Consider the following 20,261-nt stretch of genomic DNA (forward strand, 5'->3'; position numbering starts at 1 on the left):
ATTCCAGTGGTAACTTTGGATCTCATTTTGTATAACAAACGAATAATTTTCACTGAAATCCATCACAGTAATTGCTGTTTTGGGTGGTGGGTCTTCTTTCAATCTTTTAAAGGCTGCTGATTGGGATTTTGCTATAAACGAGTGCGGGGTGAGCTTTTCCAATGGCCTAACCAATAAAGAAAAGTAGTCTTCAACACTGATAGACTGTTTGATCATTTCTGCCCTGTCTGTGTTAACCCACGGAATGATTACAATTTCTTCTTCTAAATCATAATCTTCACTTAGTTTTTCAGTTAAGTACTCAGTTAGTGCAGTATTTGCAGGACAGCTGTCGCAATGATGTAACATGCAGTTTTGGTTTTCCGTGTTGCACGCAAGCATCTTAATTAGGTCTTTATAAGATTCTTCAATTTTCACAGCATCCACTAATAGTTTAACATTCTGGTGGATACAGCATACACATACAGTGTGTGTGCCTGCAGCACCAGCAAGGATACACCATTTAGGTCTCAAGAAACAAAATTTTGAAAATCCTACTTCTACCTCGGGACTCTCCCATTTGAAAGAATAATAGAGTTCTCTCAAGTTACACAAAATGAGTCTTTTTTGCATGTACACATTTTTTTGAACACTTACTTTGTCTTTTGTTCCAAGTAGCACTCTGGAACTTTCATCCTTTTCATAAAAATCTGTTACAAGTCTTACTGTATTTTCAGAAAGAGTTTTACCTTTCTTTGGACCAGGAGTTTCCAAAATACCCTTTTCAGATTTTAGCTTTCTAGCTTGTCGCACCATGTACTCACTTACATTAAATTCTTTCATCACTTTATTTCGACTCCAAGAATCTGGAGCCAATCCTTTGCTTTCTCAACCACACTTATCTTCTTCATCATCATCAAAACTTGGTGCATCATATTTTAATGCTTTTGAAACTGTCTTTAAATGCAGTCTTTTCAATACTGCTAACCTTCATTTTAAAATAAGACCCTTTACTTTGTTCTAACAAGCCATGAAGCTTTATCGGTGTTAAACCTAAATTATCACGAGCAATGTTTGTTTGTACGAGGGATTCACTTCTGGATTCCAATGATTCTAATTCAACCATCATCTGTTTCACTTTCATTGACTTCAACTCTTAATTTTTCCTCACAAAAGTTACGGCATGCTGAGCAAAGCTTTTGTCCAGGTTTTATGCTAATATTTTTGGTCAGTAATTGTTTACAAAGATCCAAGCCTACACTTAACGATTTTTTGATGGACTTTTAGTGTTTTTTTTAATGGGTCTACACATGTTGTTTGATACTTTTCAAAAACATTTAAAAAGTAGTAGCTGTGGTGTGAACATATATTCTTAAATTCACACAGATTAATTCCAGATCGTAAGTGGATCAAATCTTTTTCTTCCTCACTCAATTCAGATACCAGTTGTAACTTTTTTGAAGGTGTGTAGATTGTTTGGAAACAGTCAGATTTTTTAAATAACCCTACCCTACAGGTTTGAATATCTGACATACTGATTTCACTTTTGGTCTGATTACTGTTCTGGTTACTTTTATAGGATATTGGAAAAGAATCTCTGTAAACTAAGTAACAGTACTTACTGAAAGTTCGAATAAATTTAATAAAATACTAGCCAAGCACTATTTAACACTGTAATAATTTTTTACTTCAAAACAAAACAAAGTAGTAACAAAACAAAATCCAAGCGTACATTGTTACTCCAAGAACACAAAAACTTATTTTCGGTGTCTAAGTCACTCGGTACTTTTTATTTTTAAAATATAATTAATATTTTTAAAAATTAGATGACTATTAAACACAAACATACACGCGAAATTCTAGCTTTCGCAACCAATGGTTGCTTCGTCAGGAAAGAGGGAAAGGCAAAAGGATGTGGGTTTTAAGGGAGAGGGTAAGGAGTCATTCCAATCCCGGGAGCGGAAAGACTTACCTTAGGGGGAAAAAAGGACAGGTATAACTCGCACACACACATATCCATCCGCACATACACACACAAGCAGACATTTCTAAAGGCAAAGAGTTTGGGCAGAGATGTCAGTCGAGGCGGAAGTACAGAGGCAAAGATGTTGTTGAAAGACAGGTGAGGTATGAGCGGCGGCAAATTGAAATTAGCGGAGATTGAGGCCTGGCGGATAACGAGAAGAGAGGATATACTGAAGGGCAAGTTCCCATCTCCGGAGTTCTGACAGGTTGGTGTTAGTGGGAAGTATCCAGATAACCCGGACGGTGTAACACTGTGTCAAGATGTGCTGGCCGTGCACCAAGGCATGTTTAGCCACAGGGTGATCCTCATTACCAACAAACACTGTCTGCCTGTGTCCATTCATGCAAATGGACAGTTTGTTGCTGGTCATTCCCACATAGAAAGCTTCACAGTGTAGGCCGGTCAGTTGGTAAATCACGTGGGTGCTTTCACACGTGGCTCTGCCTTTGATCGTGTACACCTTCCGGGTTACAGGACTGGAGTAGGTGGTGGTGGGAGGGGGCATGGGACAGGTTTTACACCGGGGGCGGTTACAAGGGTAGGAGCCAGAGGGTAGGGAAGGTGGTTTGGGGATTTCATAGGGATGAACTAAGAGGTTACGAAGGTTAGGTGGATGGCGGAAAGACACTCTTGGTGGAGTGGGGAGTATTTCATGAAGGATGGGTCTCATTTCAGGGCAGGATTTGAGGAAGTCGTATCCCTGCTGGAGAACCACATTCAGAATCTGATCCAGTCCCGGAAAGTATCCTGTCACAAGTGGGGCACTTTTGGGGTTCTTCTGTGGGTGGTTCTGGGTTTGAGGAGATGAGGAAGTGGCTCTGGTTATTTGCTTCTGTACCAGGTCGGGAGGGTAATTGCGGGATGCGATAGCTGTTTTCAGGTTATTGGTGTAATGGTTCAGGGATTCCGGACTGGAGCAGATTCGTTTGCCATGAAGACCTAGGCTGTAGGGAAGGGACCGTTTGATGTGGAATGGGTGGCAGCTGTCGTAATGGAGGTACTGTTGCTTGTTGGTGGGTTTGATGTGGTCGGATGTGTGGAGCTGGCCATTGGACAGGTGGAGGTCAACGTCAAGGAAAGTGGCATGGGATTTGGAGTAGGACCAGGTGAATCTGATGGAACCAAAGGAGTTGAGGTTGAAGAGGAAATTCTGGAGTTCTTCTTCACTGTGAGTCCAGATCATGAAGATGTCATCAATAAATCTGTACCAAACTTTGGGTTGGTAGGCCTGGGTAACCAAGAAGGCTTCCTCTAAGCGACCCATGAATAGGTTGGCGTGCGAGGGGGCCATCCTGGTACCCATGGCTGTTCCCTTTAATTGTTGGTATGTCTGGTCTTCAAAAGTGAAGAAGTTGTGGGTCAGGATGAAGCTGGCTAAGGTAATGAGGAAAGAGGTTTTAGGTAGGGTGGCAGGTGATCGGCGTGAAAGGAAGTGCTCCATCGCAGCGAGGCCCTGGACGTGGGGAATATTTGTGTATAAGGAAGTGGCATCAATCGTTACAAGGATGGTTTCCGGGGGTAACAGACTGGGTAGGGATTCCAGGCGTTCGAGAAAGTGGTTGGTGTCTTTGATGAAGGATGGGAGACTGCATGTAATGGGTTGAAGGTGTTGATCTGCGTAGGCAGAGATACGTTCTGTTGGGGCTTGGTAGCCAGCTACAATGGGACGGCCGGGATGATTGGGTTTGTGAATTTTAGGAAGAAGGTAGAAGGTAGGGGTGCGGGGTGTTGGTGGGGTCAGGAGGTTGATGGAGTCAGGTGAAAGGTTTTGTAGGGGGCCTAAGGTTCTGAGGATTCCTTGAAGCTCCGCCTGGACATCAGGAATGGGATTACTTTGGCAAACTTTGTATGTAGTGTTGTCTGAAAGCTGAGCAGTCCCTCAGCCACATACTCCCAACGATCAAGTACCACGGTCGTGGAACCCTTTTCGTTCGGTAAGTCATATCATCTTTGTTTTTAGATATATTTTTCCCATGTGGAATGTTTCCCTCTATTATATTCATATCATTAATTTGAACCCAACAATTACGTTTGTTATTGTCACTGTTGCATTCCGAAATCTTTCCTGTCATCTTATTTTCTCTTTCTGTTTTTGCAAGTAGTTTCACTTTGTATTCACGTTCTCCTTTTTACCGAATCTAACATACAATTTTATCACGCCTATATATATTCAATAATACGTAACCCACTTCCAAACCATAACCAAAAAATTTTTTTCCGCTTTCAACACTACTGCTGCTACAAAATCCACAGTTTCCAGTTCACAAACAGTTCCTTTCAGCTATTAAAAAGCCATTTCGGCTGGTTCTAATAACTTTCGCTTTGTTTTTCGCTTTTTTTCCATTTCTGTTTTTCCCACATCACGATCTTTTTTAGCCACTACCCACAGGTTTTAACGCCATTATTTCTTAGTCAGGCAATTTTTAGCCTCATTTTCACCATCTGCCACCACAAAACCACTCCTTTTAATACATTTACACGTGGTTTTTTCGAAATTTTCCCCAAATTGCTCCACCCTTTAACGTGTTTTGGCGGCAACACAACCACATAACCTTTGTGCACATCATTGTCTACCAACCCAAGTTCACCACAGGGTCAACATAGCCCGTGTATAACCAACAATTTTTCGCCTTTTTTCACATCAGATCTCCAGTTGCTTTCTAGTTCACCTTTATCTCTCGCCATATATTTTTATTTTCATTTTCATTTCAGCCTCATGTTACACTTTCCACCTTCTAATACCATTTCACCCTCACAACATCCCCACAATGACCCCATTAAGTTTTATTTACTTTCCCTCCGCAAACATGTCTTCGCCCTAGCCAGATTACGCTCCCATATTCTATTTTCTCAGGCTTGTCTGACATTTGGCATTACCCCCACAGGCCTCACACTTAAAGTTCCCATCTCTGGCTGTAACCCTTCTTTCCATCAGTCCCTATACCAGTTCCAAACTGAACAATCCATTGCCCTCACCCACCTAATCCTTCACCTACACATCAACTCAGCCAATGAACACACCCGTCAACTCCTATCCTTAATAAAAGTCCTCAATCTTTCCTCTCCCACATCCACAGCGGCTGTTCAGAGCATCCTCCTACAGGCCAACTGCAAATTAGAACAGCATGCCACCCTCCACCTCAAAAAACTATCCAATCTCCTGGTTTCCCACCTCCGGAAAGGCAACTCACTCACCCTTCACAATCTTTCCAGCAAACCTCAACCTCCTCTCATTGCACACAGAACCAGTCTCTCCCATCTACTCAATCTCCCATTTCCAGCTCCACTCCCCCCAAAACCTCAAAATTCCAATGAACACAATCTGGAACCACAACACCCTAATTCAGTAGTTAACCTTTCCTCCAAACCTCTCTCCCAATCCGAAACCTCTGTCCTACCCAAAGGCCTCACCTTCGCCCCACTCCCAGATTCAACCAAACAGCCCCTGTCAAAGATTTACTGTCCTACACCCGTACTCTCTGCTGGAAATATCACTTTGCCACGAAGAAAAATGATCCTAATCCTACTCCTAATGGTCCAACTCCCCAAGACCCTATCGAAATTGAACCCTGCCTGGAACAGTTCCGTCCTCCGTCACAGTGGGACCGACCTCCTCTTCCTCGAAATCACCCTCTCCAAACCTTCCAGGAATTTCTCACTTCCAGCCTTGCCTCTCAATCCTTCTTAAAAAACCTTAATCCTACTCCCAACATCACCACTGCTGAATCCCAGGCTATCCGTAATCTGAAGGCTGACCGATCCATCATCATTCTTCCGGTGGACAAGGGTTCCACGACCACGGTACTTGATCGTCGGGAGTATGTGACTGAGGCACTGCATCAGCTTTCAAACAACACTACATACAAAGTTTGCCAAGGTAATCCCATTCCTGATGTCCAGGCGGAGCTTCAAGGAATCCTCAGAACCTTAGGCCCCTACAAAACCTTTCAGCTGACTCCATCAACCTCCTGACCCCACCAACACCCCGCACCCCTACCTTCTACCTAAAATTCACAAACCCAATCATCCCGGCCGTCCCATTGTAGTTGGCTACCAAGCCCCCACAGAACGTATCTCTGCCTACGTAGATCAACACCTTCAACCCATTACATTCAGTCTCCCATCCTTCATCAAAGACACCAACCACTTTCTCGAACGCCTGGAATCCTTACCCAATCTGTTACCCCCAGAAACCATCCTTGTAACCATTGATGCCACTTCTTTATACACAAATATCCCGAACGTCCAGGGCCTCGCTGTGATGGAGCACTTCCTTTCACGCCGATCACCTGCCACCCTACCGAAAACCTCTTTCCTCATTACCTTAGCCAGCTTCATCCTGACCCACAACTTCTTCACTTTTGAAGACCAGACATACCAACAATTAAAGGGAACAGCCATGGGTACCAGGATGGCCCCTTCGTACGCCAACCTATTCATGGGTCGCTTAGAAGAAGCCTTCTTGGTTACCCAGGCCTGCCAACCCAAAGTTTGGTACAGATTTATTGATGACATCTTCATGATCTGGACTCACAGTGAAGAAGAACTCCAGGATTTCCTCCCCAACCTCAACTCCTTTGGTTCCATCAGATTCACCTGGTCCTACTCCAAATCCCATGCCACTTTCCTTGATGTTGACCTCCACCTGTCCAATGGCCAGCTTCACACGTCCGTCCACATCAAACCCACCAACAAGCAACAGTACCTCCATTACGACAGCTGCCACCCATTCCACATCAAACGGTCCCTTCCCTACAGCCTAGGTCTTCGTGGCAAACGAATCTGCTCCAGTCCGGAATCCCTGAAGCATTACACCAACAACCTGACAACAGCTTTCGCATCCCGCAACTACCCTCCCGACCTGGTACAGAAGGAAATAACCAGAGCCACTTCCTCATCCTCTCAAACCCAGAACCTCCCACAGAAGAACCACAAAAGTGCCCCACTTGTGACAGGATACTTTCCGGGACTGGATCAGATTCTGAATGTGGCTCTCCAGCAGGGATACGACTTCCTCAAATCCTGCCCTGAAATGAGATCCATCCTTCATGAAATACTCCCCACTCCACCAAGAGTGTCTTTCCGCCATCCACCTAACCTTCGTAACCTCTTAGTTCATCCCTATGAAATCCCCAAACCACCTTCCCTACCCTCTGGCTCCTACCCTTGTAACCGCCCCCGGTGTAAAACCTGTCCCATGCCCCCTCCCACCACCACCTACTCCAGTCCTGTAACCCGGAAGGTGTACACGATCAAAGGCAGAGCCACGTGTGAAAGCACCCACGTGATCTACCAACTGACCTGCCTACACTGTGACGCATTCCATGTGGGAATGACCAGCAACAAACTGTCCAGTTGCATGAATGGACACAGGCAGACAGTGTTTGTTGGTAATGAGGATCACCCTGTGGCTAAACATGCCTTGGTGCACGGCCAGCACATCTTGGCACAGTGTTACACCGTCCGGGTTATCTGGATACTTCCCACTAACACCAACCTATCCGAACTCCGGAGATGGAAACTTGCTCTTCAATATATCCTCTCTTCCCGTTATCCACCAGGCCTCAATCTCCGCTAATTTCAAGTTGCCGCCACTCATACCTCACCTGTCATTCAACATCTTTGCCTCTGCACTTCTGCCTCGACTGACATCTCTGCCCAAACTCTGTCTTTAAATATGTCTGCTTGTGTCTGTATATGTGTGGATGGATATGTGTGTAAGTGCGCGCGCGCGCGCGCGAGTGTATACCCGTCCCTTTTGTCCCCCTAAAGTAAATCTTTCCGCTCCCGGGATTGGAATGACTCCTAACCCTCTCCCTTAAAACCCACATCCTTTCGTCTTTCCCTCTTTCCTGATGAGGCAACAGTTTGTTGCGAAAGCTTCAATTTTGTGTGTATGTTTGTGTTTGTTTGTGTGTCTATCGACGTGCCAGCGCTTTTGTTTGGTAAGTCACATCATCTTTGTTTTTATATATATATACCTGCTTGTGTCTGTATGTGTGGATGGATATGTGTGTGTGTGCGAGTGTATACCTGTCCTTTTTTTTCCCCCTAAGGTAAGTCTTTCCGCTCCCGGGATTGGAATGACTCCTTACCCTCTCCCTTAAAACCCACATCCTTTCGTCTTTCCCTCTCCTTCCCTCTTTCCTGATGAGGCAACAGTTTGTTGCGAAAGCTTGAATTTTGTGTGTATATTTGTGTTTGTTTGTGTGTCTATCGACCTGCCAGCGCTTTTGTTTGGTAAGTCTCATCATCTTTCTTTTTAGATATATTTTTTCCACGTGGAATGTTTCCCTCTGTTATATATATATATATATATATATATATATATATATATATATATATATATTGAATTTTTTTCATTTGGAAGATTTTAATATATCTTAATGTTAATTTTTTAACATTTAGATATTATACACAAACGTATTCCAAAATTTCATACTGATATCTTGAGTATTCTTTAATATACAATTTTTTTTTAGTTGTGACGTCACGTTTAAATTACAATTTCCGACTGCTGAAACAACACCAAAAAACTTTAAAAATTTATAAAAAAAACTATAAGAGATAGAGCAAAAAAATTTTACAAGTGCTTTCAGGATGATAAAAGAAGTGATTGTACCAAGTTTCATCAAAATCTGACATGGTTGGTGTCAAGGCCTGGGTGACTTGACATGGAATGACCCAATAATGAATCTTGGGTAGCATGAAACTCCGCTATTGCCAGAAATAATGAGACATTAATTATATTGTTATGCATCAGTTGTTGGCTTGTATTCTTTTGAAACTGATGTTCGTCTATTACAGCATCAGGCCAAATTAATTAACACTGATATGGACCCCTTCATATTGTTAAATTTAGACAAAAGTCCATTTTTACAAAGCACATTGCTTGTAATTCATAATTTCAGAATACAGTCACAATCTCTTTGTTCAGCGATATGCTGTTTTCCTTTCTACAATGAGAGTAGTTGTGTGACTGAGTAGCAATTTAATTTTGAGTTTAGTACAATACAGTTAACATTTACTTTTCATTTAAAGTGTGAACTATTTTATAGGGAGATAGAATTACCCTTTGAGTGTCCTGTTTATTCTCAGAAATTGAAATTTGCACAGATCAGCGGAACTTTTGCTACTGTAGGAATTACACGTGCCAGATGCAAATTTAGGGCTCCAAGAAGACTGAGTATTTATCTGTTGAACATAATCAGGGATTTTTGTATGTTTGTGTGTGCATGTGTTTGGAGCTTACCCAATTGTGAGGTTATTGCCACTCTTACACACATTAAAAGAAACAAATGTGGATAAAATACCAAAATGTTAACATACACACTGTGAGAGCGAAGAAATATTAAAATGTGCTATATAGGAGATTAAAACACAAGTAAAATGACAGAGGAGCTTCCCACTTAAAAAAAAAAAAAAAAACTTGAGTGAGCCAGTCACCTTGTGAACACATTAAAACCATTCTTCTAATATCTTGGGAAAAATATTGGATAAATCAGAAAATATTAAAACTCTCCCCACATGCATTTGAATGTTACTTAAAATGGATGGCAGATCTGTCGGCAAATCCATAATGGCCTGCTGGTTGGAAAATAAACACAGTCCAACAAAATGTGGCGCACAGTTACCTATGCGCCACAGGCACCACACATTGGAGTCCTCTCGCCAGAGTAAGAAGGGCAGTGGCCTATACGAGAAGAGTAAGAAGGACCTCACCCTGTCAACATGGTTGGAAGGAGGTACACCTCAGCCAAGTTGTGGGCTTTACTACAAGAACTTATTGTCGGTCACTTTCAGCTACTCATCTTCCCCTGACGTATGACTTTGTACCTCAACGGCGAGGCGATAATATTCTGGGGGATAGCACACTGGAAGAACTGGGGATCACAACACGTCTCCTTGGCTGCTATATCAGTCCTTTCATTCCACACAACACCCACATGTCCTGGTACCTACCATGAAGACACCTCCTTCCCCAGTCTTAGTTTGAGGAGGGCATTCTGGATTACTTTATCTGCTGGGTACAGAAGTAGGAGAGTGTGAAGGGTACTCAGAGAATCAGAACAGACAAGAAATTTAGCACTGGAAGAATCTCTCATCTGCTCCAGTGCCCACAAGATTGCATATAAGTCTGTGTTGGAGACAGTAAATTCTTGAGGCAATTGGACCTTGAGGGCACAGTATGAGAAAACAACAGAGCAACCAACGGACTCCACCTGCGTATACCCACCCGTAAAGACAGCTACATAGTTGTGGCGCTCACATAAAATGTTGCAAAATATCGCATTGAAAACAGAAGCGAGAGTGAAATCTCTCCTGTAATGCACCGAATCCAGAATTATGCTGGGTCTCTGCAGTAACCGGGGTGGCAGATGGTTAAAACTCTGGATTTGGGGTTGTACTTGCTCTACATAGACTGCCTTCAGCACACACGCTGCATGCGGATCCCAAACAGCATTGTGGCTCATGGACAGTTGGAGAAAAGGTGATCCAGAGGTGGACAAGGTGGTATGCGGGTGAAGTCAGAGCTGCGAGGAACTTACATGCCTGACACACCACAAGGAGTTTCAATTAGATGGTGAGCAGTGGTTTCCCAGCCTCAGCACAAATACTAGGTATGGGACTGGTCCTCATCACCAACTTGGGTCCTAAAAAACCACTGAGACAGGAAAGACCATATGAAAATGGGGAGGCAGCCATGAAAGCCCAATCAATGCAGTTGTGCAAGAATACAATGTCTCCAAGCAGTATTGTACAAAGAACATGCCAATAAAGTGATGTTTACATAGGAAAGACTGCTGAATAGCCGCCTCTAATAGGGTCAGGTTGTCAGCAGTGGACCAAAACTTCTGAATCCACACATAGAACAGTGTGCAATGAAGATTATGACGACCAGCTGCAAGCCCGAAACCTTTTCGAACAGTTGTTTCGATGGGAAAAATTTCAAATTTTACAACAGTGAAGGAGTTGCCTGGTCTCCAACAGCCTGACCAGACAACGGTTAATCATTCGGTTCAGGATCTTTCCTACACTGCTCGTTAAAGTGATACTCCAATAACTATGGGGACGTGTGGTCCTTTAATGATTTCAGGCAGGGAGGGGAGACGAGGCCACAATGGATGGAGGCTCACTCTTGGGGGTGAGATAATTGCCCCAGTCTGACATCAAGCTCCACCACCTCCAAAGAAGGCTCATGAGAGCCATCAGTACTTCCTGTCCATCAGTGAGTAATTCTTTGCCTTCAACTTCAGTTTTTTGCTCTGAGACAAACTCAGAAATGGTGCGGTGTTGGCAGCACTGAGCGGTGGACAAGACTTGACCTCTGGAGGAACAGGAAGTTCCAGGGTGTCAGCAACCACGGCCTTTTCTGAAGTTCTGGGGTGGGGGGCAGGCTTCAAAGGAACTGCAGCAGCACAAATGCATGTGTTGACATTAGCAGCCTCCATTTGTGTAGCAGCATTGGTTTTCTGGACTGGCTGTTTGATTACGGATGAAAAGGAGGCAGAGAATGTGAGTGGCTGTATGTTTCTTATAACTTTTTGGCTTCACCACAGACGATATGCTTTGTCATTTTGATCTCCTGGATCTTCCGTTCTTCAAGGAAAACTCTGCAGTCCCTACTCCAGACGGGGTGATCCTGAGAACAGTTGACACACTTTGAAGGAGAGGAACAACAAACTCTGTCATGAGCAGATTTACCACATTTCCCTCAAGTGGCTTCTCATTTACAACCAGGAGTAGTGTGTCTACAGTGCTGGGATTTAAAACACGATATTGGGTTTGAGAAATGAGACTGTACACTAAGGTGTAGGAAACCTACCTTGACATGCTCTGAAGTTCAGGGCTGTCAAAAGTAAGGATAAAAGAGTATGATTTGACAAGATTGCCATCCACCCATTTCTTAATATTTTCCATGTGAACAATGCCTTCCCGGGACCACACGGCTTTCAATTCTCTTCTGGAAATATAAACGAGATCCCTGCAATTCACAACACCTTTGCTGTAGCTCAAAGTGTTGTTCAATTCAGTTTCTATCGCATACTTCCACGGGTGCTGAGCTTTCTGAAGGATCTTTATTTGTTGGTAGCTAGATGTTTCAACCAACAGAGTCCCACTGCGCAATGCAACAGATTTTAAGGTTCCAGCAATGCCTTCTAGGGCTTTCTGTATGTAAAATGGAGACACTTTCTTGAAACTACCATCTTTTCTTTTGACTATAATAAACACATTCTGGGAAACCGCATGCATTCTGTTACTAATGACTTGCCAAGGAAGTGTATGATAATCGTAAAACTGTTTTATGCAAGGATGAGGACACACACACACACACACACACACACACACACACACACACACCAAAATAATCATTATTACGACCCACACCACCTCAGACACACCAGCCACCACCCACCATCCACCATCCACCAAATGATAGCAGTCCCCAACACAATACCCGCACAAAACTGAAAATAACACATAAAATCATCATTCATAACTTGGGAACAAAAATAACACCAATCTAAATGAAAACTAACATGAACCTAACTGGTGTCCCTCGCACTTACTGCCGGCCTAACATTTTCCCCACAAGCCTAAATAAAAATTGAAAAGGACATTTTTTTTGCAAACTTCCTCCAACAACTTGCAAACTTCCTCCAACAACAGTCATCAAGATGTGACTGTACAGTAGAAGACTGCCTCTTTCCTCTTCCTATAAGACACCTTACAGCCCCCCAACAACCATCTATAGTACTGGTACAAGCCCCTGTTACACCATGATCTTTAAACTTTACACTGGAGCCCAACATTATGTCAAAAAACCCCAGTACCCAAATCCCTGAATGAAGAGAAAGAATCCGAAATAATAATAGAATCCTCCGCAACATACTCCCCTATTAAACCAATGGAAACTCATTTAATTCACCTCCTCACAACCTTAAATACCAGATGAGAATACCCACCTCTGGAAACAATAACTCACCTGCACCCATGTCCACACCAGACAAGTGCCCCTCCCATGCATAACTTTTCCAAATGGTGACTCATCAGCTCCTACAACTACCCCTGGCAACCTGTACAAATCTGATGGGGGAAAACCTGACACACCTACCACTGACACCAGTCTCATGTGAACAAAACCACATAGACGAAGAATAACACCAATAATGAGTTAACAAAACAATATCAAGTATGGCCAGCTGAGAATTTTCAAACCAGGAACCTCTCCTAATAGACCTTCAAATACAGGGTGGTGCACGAAATGTGTTACCATTTTCTTTTTGAATATAAACTCTGTCAATACAATCTGAAAGGAACATATACTATAATAAAGAGCCATCCATGGAGATTTGTTCTAACTCAGCACATGCTCAATATGTCCACCATTTCGTTTCCTAACTTCCTTCAAATGAACGCTGAAGTTAGTGATTACACTACGGTACATGTCTTCCGTAATTTCACTGCAAGCTTGAAGAATAAGTCTTCTGAGCTCCATTAAATCACGTGGACGTTTTGGGAAATTTTTTTCCTTTAGATAACCCCAAAGAAAAAGAGTCACATGGATTAATGTCTGGACTATTTTGGGGGGGAGGGGGGGGGGGGCAATTTTGTCCATCATTGAAGCGACCTGGAAACCTGGGTGAAATGATCCGAATGTCGAAATGCTTGTGTAAAAACTCCAACACAGTGTTTGCAGTATGTGGCCTTGCTCCACCTTGCATGAACCACTGTGTGTTGAAGGGCAAGGCAGTAGCGAGAAGCTGTAGAATGAAGCTATTGCGAAGCATGTTCAAATAACTCTCTCTATTTACAGTTTCTTCAAAGAAAAAGGGTCCAATAAGTCCGTGACTGGAAATTGCTGCCCACACTGTAATCCTCGGAGCATAATGTTGTCGTTCATGAAGCACTAGCGTCTAAATGAAAATGCGCCTCGTCTGAAAACCAAACTTTGTTGAGAGTTTCTTCCCTATCCTCCGCCCACTGAGCAAACAGTAGTCTCTGCTGCTTGTGTTCTTCAGTGAGATTCTGTGCACAGGTCATCTTGTATGGGTACGTATGGAGGTCACTTTTAAGAATGCGTTGAACGGAGCGTCTGGATATTCCCAGTTGCACTGCTGCCTTTCTACACGATTTCCTGGGACTTCTCTGTACAGCAACTCGTACCACTTCAATATTCTCCGGTGAACAAACAGGCTTAGGCTGCGGTCGCTTCGCTTCCAATACTGTTGCTTCCTGTACAAATTTATTGTACAACCTGTGGATGGTCTTCTTGCTAGGGACCCATTATGTGTTAAACTGTTGTCGAAAACGCCTCTGAGTCACAAGGCTTTTTGTTTCATAAAAAAGTAACACAATTGCCGAACGTTGCAGTGTCATCAGTCTTCCATTGTCAGCCATTGCTGCTTACTAGTCTCCTAGCGGCAGTATCATGAATTACACGTCATTTCGTAACTCATTTGTTTTTCCAAGCTCTGCTGGTACTGCTGAAGAGATCCCAGCGGGATATCTAATGTGCATTGTAAATTGTGAAAGAAACAATTGGTACCACATTTCGTGCGCCACCCTGTATTATCACAAAGCCACTGCACATGTACTACTGGTCCCTGGTTCAACAAAAAGCACCTGCCAATCTGACTAAGTATAGACCAGATGTGGTTTAATTTCAAATTGGTGGTGGATATATACCAAATAAATTAATAAGAGTTGGTACTGACCCCATGGTACACAGAATAGTATTGTAGAAGCAACAAAAAAAAGCATGTAAAATTTAAAAAAAGGCAAAATCCCCAAGATTGGTGAAGTTTTACAGTAGCTTGAAGTTTGGTGTGAACTCCAATGCGAGATGGTTTTAATAATATCCGCAAAGAAACTGTCAGATTTCGAGACAGAAACCCAAAGAGATTCTCATCATTGGTAAATTGCACAAGTGGCCTCAATACCTTCACTGTGTGATAACAATGGTGACGTTATTGATGACAGCGCCCATAAAGTAGAGTTACTAAACATGGTTTTCCAAAATTCCTTCACAAAAGAAGATTAAATAAATACTCCAGAATTTGAATCAAAACAACTACCAACCTGAGTAGCTTAGAAGTGGATATCCACAGTGTAGCAAAGCAGCTTAACACATTTAAGAAAGGCAATACTTCCGGGCCACATTGTATACCAGCCAGGTTCCTTTACATTATGCTGATACAACAGCTCTACTCTTAGCAATCGTATACAACCACTTGCTGGTAAAAAGATCCATACCAAAAGACTGGAAAGTTGCATAAGTCACATCAATACCCCAGAAAGGAAATAGGAGTAATCTACTGAGTTACAGATCTAAATCACTACCGTCAGTTTGCACTAGGACTCTGGAACATATACTGTGTTTGAACATTATGAATCATCCTAAAGAAAATGATTTATTGCCAAACAGCCAACACGGATTCAGAAAATACTGTTCTTGTGAAACAACTGGTGCTCTATTCCCATGAAGCAACGAGTGCTATCAACAGGGTGTCAAATATTTTTAGATTTCCGGAAGGCTTTTGACTCCATTTCTCACAAGCTACTTAATTAAATTGCGTGTCTATATAGTACGGTCTCGGTTGTGCAACTGGATTCATGATTTTCTATTGGAAAGGTCACAGTTTGTAATAATTGATGGAAAGATGGAAGACAAGATATCTGTGTGGTGCACAAAATGGCAACTGACTAAATCAAGAAAAATTTCATTCACAGGAGCACTAAAAAAGAACCCACTAAATTTCAGTTACACAATAAATAACACAAATCTTAAAGCTGTAAACTCAACTAAATACTTAAGGATTACAATTATCAATAAATTGAAACAATAATATAGATAATGTTTTGGGGAAAGCAAACCAAATACTACGATTTATTAGAAATACATCTGCTAAAGTGAATGCTTACTCTATGCTTGTCTGCCCTCTTCTGGAGTATTGCTGTGTAGTTTGGGATCCACATCAGATAGGATTGACAGAGGACATTAAAAAAGTTCAAAGAGCAGCTTGTTGTGTAATATTGTGAAATAGGGGAGAGAGTGCCACAGATATGATACACGAATTGCGGTGGCAGTCATTAGTTATACCGCCACCTTCAAAAGCTCTTCTTCAATTGTCCCATACTTCCTTCGCCATGCTGGCCTTTCCTATGTGAACATAATTCACAGGATCAACTAGAAGAATTGATTTGGATTTTGTTGTATGGTCTTTGCTCTGAAAATGTTAATCTGTGGACTAAGTTCCATCAATGATATCAAAAAAGTCATCCATCAGTAGATAAGCTTCTACTGCAAACTTCCAAGCTGCACAATTCTCTCGACCTAGGAGCTTCTCAATCTGCGGCATTTGGGCAGAAGCTATTAACGCAGTTACAATATAATTCCCGTAAATTATAAGGGTCTAGTTTAGCAGGGGATACAACCCGTCGGCTTTGATCAATGACGTCAGAATTCGCCAGAGAGCATGCATTACAAAGATGAAAGAGCTGAGAAGAATGTTCAGAAACAAAGGAATGCCAGAGAGAAAAACTGTACTTCACTTATATAAGGGCCAGTAGTATTTTCACGTTAACGATATCGCGTGTTTGTATCTTAGTATTTCTCCACAAAATACAATGGAAAGAAATGAATGAAATATGTTACTATCAAAGAGTACATCACGTTACATGTATGTCAGTTTTATCTCGAAAGTCTTTCGAACTGTATTGCTTAAGTGCAGTACGGGATACAAGTTCAGCGTAGTCAATTTCTTAGTTTCAACTAGCATTGCTGTCCTGTCGTTCACTTGAACTATGTATCCCCTGCTTCACTAAACCGCAAATGAAACACCCGATACAAATTAAAAGCTCATTCGAAGTGTGTTGCTTAAGTACAGTCCGGAATACGAGTTTGTCGTAAGTCGATTTCTTCGTTTTCACTAGCATTACTGTCCTGTTCTCCACCTGAACGATGTATCCTCCGTTTCAGTAAACCCTAAGTGGAACAAGGAATACAAATTGTAGATGTGCTGTTCATTTCGTCTCCGCTATTACTAACAGTCTTTTCTTACGTACATATCAGTATTACTGATGACAGAAGGACCTATGTATGTAATATATGTATACCAGACTTCCATTGACCTCGATATATGTACACTGGTAAGGAAAAGGTGGAAATACATGTACGTTACATTTGCAACCTGTACCTCAATTGAACTACACGGAGACAAGAAGACGACACATGTACAATTTGCATCCCATACTTCACTATGGGGTACAGTTTTCTTGTTGCCTTGGACGCTAATAGTATCCCATTCGTTACTTGAGCTATATAGCTATATGCAACATTTGTATCTTGCTCGCCAATTGACATATATAGTGTCAGTGTAAAGGCGCAGTGAAGGACGGGATACAAATTATAGTTGTGTCGTCAGTGTAAAGGCGAAGTGAAGGACAGGATACAAATTTTAGTTGTGTTGGGGGTTTCGCCTGTAATATAGCAAGTACACATTCGAAAATGTCGAACTGATACTAGTGCTGGGAAACGAAAGAAGATCGACAGCTGAGAAATTTCTATTACATACTTCACAACACGAAAACACACGTATTGGCGGAATAAAACTGTGAAATATCTCAAAATTGTGAAATACAGTGAAAGAAGCAAATGGAAAAGTGAGCTTACCACACGGAAATATCGAGGAATAACCGAAGCTCGTCTAGACAGACAGTAACGAAAATTACATACCCACAAACAGGCAAATCCATTTCTATAAACGAAAATAAGACACTAAAAATTGTTCTACAATAACAAACTAATACTCCAAATTACCTCAATATCATTACGAATAATTATTTTAATGTAAAATGATAGCGCTTATCCGGAACACAGAACTGTTTTATTATCTATGCCTTGAAGTGAAGACCTTACTATCTATGACTCATGTATGACGTCATTGGTAATAGCCGACGGGTTGTATCCCCTGCTTCACTAGACCCAATTATAAACTGCCCCCACACAATATTAAGTTTTTCCACCATTCACTGGTCAAACTATAATATCCCATATTCATTGGCCCATAACCCGTTTGATTATATATTTGCAGAGTAAAATAGTACCGATGGAGAAACACTATTTAGGAACATATATTTTAGTACATTTAATGCATTACCAGCAATTTAAAAGGGCATATAACACAGAATACACAACACAGATACCTAAGAGTAAATATAATAGGCAAAGAGATCACACATTAACTCTCTGCTGACACACAAATATTTTGTACACCATATCCCAACAATACTATAATTTAGTTTATTTTAATTTCATACAGTTATAGGAATTTATTATTTTTTGGTGAACAATGTCTGAAGTAATCTTGTCAAATGTTATGAGTGTAAAAGTGACTTTGTTCTTTGTCTGCTGTAAGAGACAAGTCAGGAGGAAAGGTAGGTAGGGGGGAGGGGCACACACAATGTGTGTGTGTGTGTGTGTGTGTGTGTGTGTGTCCTAAAACCACACTGAAACAGTTAATGATGACCTGCTTCTCTCTATTAGTAAAGGAAGGAAGAGTAGGGTTTCTATTAATAAGGTGATCAAAGAACATCTGCAGTTAATTAAACAAAAAAAGGATTTTGTTTCATCAAATCAAGCTGGAAAATCAGAGCTGGAAACTCCAGGGGTAAAAAAAAGTATATATATATATATATATATATATATATATATATATATATGTGTGTGTGTGTGTGTGTGTGTGTGTGTGTGTGTGTGTGTGTCAGCATTTTCATTTCCTTCTCTGATGAATTCTAGCGCTAGCTCTGCAGGCTAAGAAAGCTGCCATCTCCTCTTTTCGAGTGCATAACTGAAAACTTTGTTTCAAATGGTAATGGGGGGGGGTATTATTTACATTTGCAGTCATAAATCAGTGACCACCTTGAAAAATATGGTTGTGCAGGCATCTGGTACTAGATAAACAGCATACATTTCGATGAAAATAATGTTGCCTGCCTACTTTCTATACTTTCAAACATATCTGGGGTAACGAAACTTAAATCAGTCTATCGGTAGAAGTACTGGGCATATGGTAAGAATTCATAGTTTTACTAATTAAACAGCTTTTTATATAACTAATTTTGAAGGTGCAGTTGCCAGTGAAAATTTTTCCTAGAATGGAATTTGAAACCAGATCTCCTGCTTATAATGACTATATGTCTTCACCAATAAGGGGGGCAGAATAAACGTCCAAGATTGACACAGGCATTCAAAATCACGTTTTCCTCATATTGTTTGGAACGAATTCAAATATTTTTTCTGATTACTGGGGAAGCGTTTGGATGGTTTAACAGTTTAAAATGCCTGCTTACTGTAAAGACTGTTCAAATCTGAGTGACAATTTCCCTTTTTCTCAACATATTTAAACAAGCTGGCACATTCTATATACACAGTCTTTTACACATACAGAACGCTTCATGCATGTTAGTCATAGAAAACATGTCACTAGTATCCAACTATCCTGTATACCACCAGCTATAAAATAATATCCAGACCGTAACTCTGAATTCCCACTGAGTGTCATTTTCTATGATAATTACCGTTTTGTCACTAACCGGTAACTACAGCCTTATAAAGACAGCAATCGCAAAACTTTCTACTGACAAACTAAGCACTCTGCTGGATCATAATAGTTTTATTCCCAATATTGCAGAAAATCAAATTTGGCAATGCTGAATTTGATGATTCACAAAATCTGTCATCTAGAATATTTTTAACCTATTCATTTCTATGATATACTCACTGTTATCTCTGACAGAATCCCTTCCAAGGCTTCTGTTTTATCCTCCAGTGATTCATCTCCGTCCAAAATGCCTTTAATGTAAGAGCCAAATACTCCTTCATCGATATTGAGAGCAAGCAGTTTCAAACTCAGCCAAGAATCAAAATCCTCCCCACCAGCTGCCATATTTTCACCAAATCAGAGAAGTGTATTCACTTTATACTCCAAAGTTTATACTATAATGCACTCCGAACATTTTAATACATTACCTACATTTAGAGCTCGATAATGCTCTTACACACGAATTTTAACAGCCATATGGTATGTATTAATTGACGGTACATATATTGAAAATACACTGTCCTTCACAAACTGATTTACTTTTATGCAGCATTTAAGAACAAAACGGAAACACAAAACCTTTCACAGACGCCTCGTCAACTGCAATCTGTTCTGCCGGACCACGGCTACGCTCCACAGATTACAGTGCA

At 41.4% G+C, this 20,261-nt stretch overlaps 1 protein-coding gene across 1 annotated transcript in view; it reads right to left on the minus strand.

Moving 5' to 3' along the window:
- LOC126259267 (coiled-coil domain-containing protein 43) overlaps nt 1–19,998 on the minus strand; it is a 54,267-nt gene extending 34,269 nt beyond the window's left edge. The window contains exon 1 of the mRNA XM_049955901.1: nt 19,792–19,998. Coding sequence (XP_049811858.1) covers nt 19,792–19,956 — 165 coding nt within the window. The 5' untranslated portion in view covers nt 19,957–19,998. The remainder of the gene's footprint in view (nt 1–19,791) is intronic.
- Between the last annotated feature and the right edge of the window lie 263 nt (nt 19,999–20,261).

The sequence above is a fragment of the Schistocerca nitens genome, chromosome 5, assembly GCF_023898315.1.
Source record: "Schistocerca nitens isolate TAMUIC-IGC-003100 chromosome 5, iqSchNite1.1, whole genome shotgun sequence".
NCBI classification, from domain to species: domain Eukaryota; kingdom Metazoa; phylum Arthropoda; class Insecta; order Orthoptera; family Acrididae; genus Schistocerca; species Schistocerca nitens.